Raw genomic sequence first — 6556 nt, 5'->3', positions numbered from 1 at the left:
GTTACCCGGAAGCACTTCAACCCTTAACCGGATGTAGTATGAGTCTTACGTATTAAATGTATTTATTCATTTTATTTGTTTAAACTTCTCCTTTACAACTCTGTATTGTTGGGCATTTTAAGATTAGATAAACAAATAAATATAAACAACACTACAACAGATAATTAGGTACAGAAAATATGGAAACATGTACAACAACATAAAATAAACTAGGAAAAATCTGCCAATTTCATTAGGTGATTATTATTATCATTATTATTATTATTATTATTATTTACATTGCTGTGTTTAACAAAGGCAGTAATTATTTGGGCGTAAAAGGAGTATTCAGAGAAAGTAACATTTGGGTGGAATGAACCTTTTACTGAGTATTGAGACATAATATTTAGTCTCAAAATTAATATAAAGTACTGAGATTAGTTATAGTTATTATTTTATACATATATGTATATAAATATCTATTATGGATTTTTTTTGTCGCCATGGTTACTCAAAACGCTTAGAAAAGACATGTAGCATACCATTCCTGGGCAAAACCGCATGTTTAGATTTTTGCCATGGTTTGCATTTAGCCTTGTGGATGAAAGATTTGGCTAAAGTAAGCATACATTAATCTTAGGATCCAACTTCGTGTTCTCTATTATGAAAGTACAATTGTCATTTATAGTCCTAACAACCCTGTATTTTCTATTTAACCATTCCATAAAGTGTGTCCAGAACAGTTGACCATGAGAGCATGAAACATAAAAAACTAATAAGCTAATAAAACTAATAATTCTTTCCTTCCATTCTCTGACCAGTGAACAGTCAAATAATTATATAAAAAATAATCAAAAAACATTGAGTTTGCTTAACAAGTACTCAGACTTGAATCAGTGTCATGACATACAAATACTAACCTAACCTACAATTATGACTTGAAATGGATCATTTTGTTTTGTTCTTCCATAAACTTCCATAAAAATATCGATTCTGAGATGGCTTTTCATCATAACCTCATTTCTAACATTACATTTACATGAATATTTTTCTTTGTGAATCCTCACATTTGACTTGTAAACTGATGCAATAGGGGTGAACATTAATGTATATACTGTTTTTTTCTCAAGATACGTAAAGCAACTGAATATATATATAAGCAACTGTTACATGTCATTTTACACTTTTGTGACAGTAAATATGTTCAACGGTCAAAACAATAGTGAATATTCAGTTTTAATCTGGAAACCCTCACACAAACAAAGGTTTAAAGATCATATTTTATCAGATTTAAACAGGCCCGAAGGTTAACGCATACTGCTCAATTAAATTACCTTCTCCTTAGCAGAAAACCAGGTTTGTAAACAGATTATTGAACTAAAGTCATGTTTGCTGATGCAACACAATGAGAAAATTCCAGCTCACCACATGAATGGATGTGCTAGGGTCGACAAGACTGTTAACACTGCTGTGTTACGTAACAATCAGGTGTGACATTTTGGAAATCCTCTCCAAAATCATGTCACAACAACCTATGGGAAAAAAAATATAAGGGAAGTGATTCTGATTATTTTACAAGAGAAGATCAATCAGACAGACAAGTTGGTGTTTTTTTAAATTTTGTTTTATTGCTCAGCAGTAAAAAGTACAGTGTATACTACAGTACAAAAAATACATAATGTTGAACACTGCTCCACCGTGCCACTGAACGTTTTGGTAAAATAAACACTTTATCGAGCGTGCAAAACAACAAGCCCACCCGTGAGCATCCAATGCAGGAAATATCAATATGTTTAATTGTGTTGTTCCCCACCGCTGCTTGACTCAGGGATTTTAGAACAACATCGCACAATGCAGAAAATCTTTAGCGACAATAAAGGCAGGCAGCATTGATTATTGGATTAAAAACTGCAGCAATGCAAAGTAAAAACAAATGACAGAAGGGCCACAGGTTCAATAATTAAAAAAAGAAATATTTAAACGCCTCTGTATGTGCTCACAGTTAATATTCAGCATACTGTACATTTTTTGTCTCGGTGATTTTCATTGGTCATGACTTCTAAGACATACTCTATAATGTGGTCCAGAAAAAAAAAATCATTCATTTACGCTTTTCTGGGTTTTTTTTGGGAAACACTCACAGTAGCAACAGATGGTCTAATTGTTTTCTATGGCACTGAGAAAATATTTCTCAAACTGGGCTAAGTAGCGACTCCACGACACGGACAAGACAGACACACATACAGGGACACGCACGCACGCGCAAACAGAAGCACACGCAAAAACAGATACAACTGAGTGATACAGTCTTGTTTGACTGAAAGGAAAAATCATATTTGGTTAAGGGGCCGCAGCACATTTTAAACCAATTGTCCACACACTCTCACAGTATGTGTACATGCATGGAACAAAGGCATCCATACACATACACTGGTATAATAAAGGGCCAACATAAAGAATTAAGACATCTATGTGGTCCCTCTTAAGAGAAGCTGGTGACACATGGGGGGGGAATCACTTTCACAAGTACCACCAGATGTGGAACCATAAATCCTCCACAAATAATCCGCACACATTTACCAGTAAAATCTGGGTTTATATTTATCAAATTGCTGAGAGATACAAGTTCTTTACTTTTACTCCTACTTTCAAAAGTAAGAGTAAAATATATTAAAACTTTAAGGGTCAGTGAACATACGGCTCACCCCGTGTTCTAAAGTGATTGTAAAGAATACAGTTGTGACACTGAGTAGTTCATTACCTGTATAATCCATAGTTAAGTCGGTTTCTAACATTACCTGCATTTGCAAGGATGCCATAATACTATTTTCTTTGTTTTTGTCCACATTGATCAGCATTTCCTGTACTTGTCAGTGTGGTACAATTATTTCAATCCTAGTCTGTTGTCCGTCTAGTAACTTCTCAAGCACCAGCAAATTTTTTTACTACTAGAATTTTGTTAATTTCCTATCGTTTAATCTTCATTTATAATGTACATAGGCCTATCCTGTATTTGCAAAGCAGATTGTGTCACTTTTTACACATAATATATTGACAAATTATTGTCTTTTATAAAAGCACAAGATTGCTCTTCTTCTTGCAAATGAAAATCACATTTTTAAATGATCACAACTCTGTCTCTCGTCTCTGATTGGTTGTTCAAAACTCTTTTTAAATGTATTGGCTCAATTATTTGATAAATACAGACCCTGATTTGATCATAAACAATATTTTACGACTTCTCCGCTCCCCCCAAGAAAATATTATAGGTGTGATATTCAAGTTCAACAGGCTATAAGTATTTTGGGATTGATTTTTATAAAGGAAAAGGAAAATTACAGCGTTAAATGTTTTCATAGCACATTTCTCTGTCTCTGTGGCCACGTCCACAGAACACTCACCGTCACACTACCACAAATATTCTGTATTTTATAAAGACAATAAAAACCTTTTTTTATTTATTTATTTATCACAATTAAACCTTTTCTCTCTTTTTTTTTTATAAAATGTACATCAGAAAAATATGCAGGTGCATCCTCACTGTAAACAATATCTGTTTACATCACACTCCTCTCAGGTTGCTCTTTGTTTTTATAATATACAGTATAAAGTCAAAGTCTCTGAATATTTACCACAAATATAAAATAGACCATCACGGCAGGGGGGGTGTAGGTGGAGGAGACTCGGACAGTGTCTCTGGTTTTCTGTCTCTAGATGGCAGAGGCTTTTTCTCTGTTGATGAAGAGCGTCTCCTGGCAGAAAGGATTAACCAGGACCATGCTGCTGCCACTGTAGTCTCCATTAGGGGGTAGACAGGAGTCATGGTCCTGCAAATGCACAGACACATGCAACACAGTGAGAAATCTTTAACACTAACCCCGAGGAAGAGTATGTGCCCATCAATCATCCTGAAACCACTTAGTTAGGCAATGTTAATAATGTTATTTGTTGATCCAGGAGCAAAACCACAATTTAGTGTAAAGCACTAAAATGATACATGTTATATTCATGTTATACGTGACAAAAATCAGTGTATCTACTACCTGTCTGGTCAAACACCAGCCACTGCATTCAAATTTCCCCACTGGCTATTTAATTCCACGCTTGCATGACCTAAAAATCTTAAAAGTTCCATTTACATCGGAATCCGGAACTGGAAGTGGCGTCCCGGGAAAAAAAAACAGGGATGCAAATGCATCTCGGGCTGGATGTTGTTTCTACCTGTCGAGCACAACTGTATAGCCCGTTTTCACCTTTTCCACCTAATGGTCCCAGCTCGCCTCGGCACGGCACAGTTTAGGTTGGTTTTCCACTAAATGCTTGGATTTGCTCGCTTGGAACCTCGCCAGAGCAGGTCCTAAAAGGAGTACCAGGTATCAAGGCACTATCGCTAGTGGAAATGCAAAATAACCGGGCCATGCCGAGACTAAAGTGAGTCGAGCTAGTGGAAAAGTGCCATATGTGTCCATCAGATTTATTGGGAAACAAATATGACAGAAGTGCAGATAACAGTAAAATGGCGCTTTTCCACTATACAGTTCTGGCACAACTTGGCTCGACTCCACTCGTTCTTTTTTTTCTTTTCTTTTTTTTAATACCTGCTATTTAACAGAGGAGTCTGGTGTATTTAGTAGTCGATCAGGAAGTACTGAACTCATCTTTTTAATTAACTGTGTGTTTTTGTCGCATACAAAACGTCACAGCAGTTTTGTGCGTTTTCCATTACTATAGGAGGTAGGAGGTACTATAGTAATGGAAAACGTCATGCCTGATATCAAACTGAGTAGAGCAGAGTCGTGCTAGAACTGTATAGTGGAAAAGCGTTTGTACAAGAGGCAGCCATTTTGGATGGCTTCCCATGTCGAGGTTGGTGAGGTCGGTCAGTCTGACAGTAGCCAGCCAAAGGTGGGGTCATTCCAACCCATGACTTCCAAGCTCCGATGTTAATGGAAAACAGTTTAGTAACCCCTGCTGTGTTACAGCCCACAGTTCTCGCCTACTCTGCCTTTTAAACACAGATGCTTCGCCGTTACAGTAAATACCTAGCAGAGAATCATGAATCAGGGATCACTGTTAGTGCCCAAACTGCACACTACTGTATCTACTTCACTCTCTACAGACAAGGCAGACACTTAAGTGTGGAGGTGAGCTGAATAATGTGAACCCCAGGGCTTTTAACGAGAACATGAACAAAGACATCTGACAAAAGCAAGATGGAGGGAGACACACAGGGAGGAGGAAGGGATGTAACAGCTTAATGGGCAGAGAGACAAAAGGGAGGGATGACTCAGAAGAAAAAAGGCAGCACATAGAGCTAATGTCAGAGGGATGGAGGGTGGTGATGATGTAGAATGGGCTTTTGCTGGTGAGTCAGCAGCAATGAGGCAGCGCAGGAGGGAGGTGTGGAAAAACAAAATGATTTGTTTTACAGCAGGAAGGAGCCTGGTTTTTATCCGAGAGACTCAATCAAATCAAAATTAATACTGTCATTAAAGTTTTACGATCATTTCTCCCAGAGCTCTCCTGTTTACCTATCACAGCGGGGGAAGCGACTGTAAAAAGGTTTCTATAGACAGGTAAAGACAATGGGGGAAACAGTAAAACACCTGCATGTCACCAGAAGCATCGCACACACGATCCAACCTCAGCTTCCCTCTCCTGATGCCTCCACAGGGCGGAAGAGGAAGGAAAAGTGTGCAACAAACAGATAAGACACATGATGATAATATGAAACAAAATAAAAGACAAATGAACAAAGCAGAGATCGAAAAGATATGAGGTGAAAAGAGGACTATGGCAGATTTAACACTCTCTAAATCAAAGTAACTGTTATATACTCGAATATCCAACAGATGGCACCATAATGCACCTAAAATCAAGCTGTTCCCCAGCTTGAATGTATTCTTATTGGGTGAGCATGACAACCTTTCTGGCCCAAATGAGTCCAAATGGATCTTGATATTTTTCTCGATACAATAAGAAAGAGAAAATGTCATTAAAGATCTGACAGGACTATAAAAGTAACTCAATTTAGAAGATCTCAGTGTCACCAGTCGGTCACTTAATAAAGACAATCAAGTGGACAAGAAATACACACAGGTTTAACAATGATTCATTGTTTTAGCCATAAATTCACTGTAAAATCTACACATTTTCAATAAAGCTAAGCTGAGATTTTTTGCACGACAGATGTTAAGGGAATTGAACATTTCTGAGGCTAGTTAATGGGAAAACTGAAGAGTAAGAAGGATATTAAGAGGTGAAACTGACATTTTCAAGCTGGAAAAAATATTATAAAGTAGGTAATGTATATTGTAATATATTAAATTGAAGTTGTATGAGAGTAACAAAGCCTCCAGGACAGGAGTCTCTAACTTAAATGACCTTGGGGGCCAATCATATCATGACATTCCATCGTGATATCATAATAGACACATGTGTGATGATCGATATATCACAGAATTTCAAAATAAAAGTGTCTGTGTTGATATGATAATAAAAAAATCTATTTACGATGCAAAATTAAACTATTACTAAGAAAAACGTACAGAAATAACCATTATAACTTGATATTAAG

The 6556-nt window shown here is 36.8% G+C and overlaps 1 protein-coding gene across 2 annotated transcripts in view; it reads right to left on the bottom strand.

The window, feature by feature from the left end:
- Nucleotides 1-1585: 1585 nt before the first annotated feature.
- The window catches only part of tmem108 (transmembrane protein 108), a 52295-nt gene continuing 47324 nt past the window's right edge, over nt 1586-6556 (bottom strand). For both annotated transcript variants that reach the window (XM_058643171.1, XM_058643178.1), the window contains exon 5: nt 1586-3806. In XM_058643171.1, the coding sequence (XP_058499154.1) occupies nt 3690-3806 (117 nt within the window). In that variant the 3' untranslated portion in view covers nt 1586-3689. The remainder of the gene's footprint in view (nt 3807-6556) is intronic.

This window comes from Solea solea, chromosome 1 (genome assembly GCF_958295425.1).
Source record: "Solea solea chromosome 1, fSolSol10.1, whole genome shotgun sequence".
NCBI lineage: Eukaryota > Metazoa > Chordata > Actinopteri > Pleuronectiformes > Soleidae > Solea > Solea solea.
The sequence above is the reverse complement of the archived record's forward strand: the minus strand, read 5'-3'. Positions and strand labels throughout refer to the sequence as shown.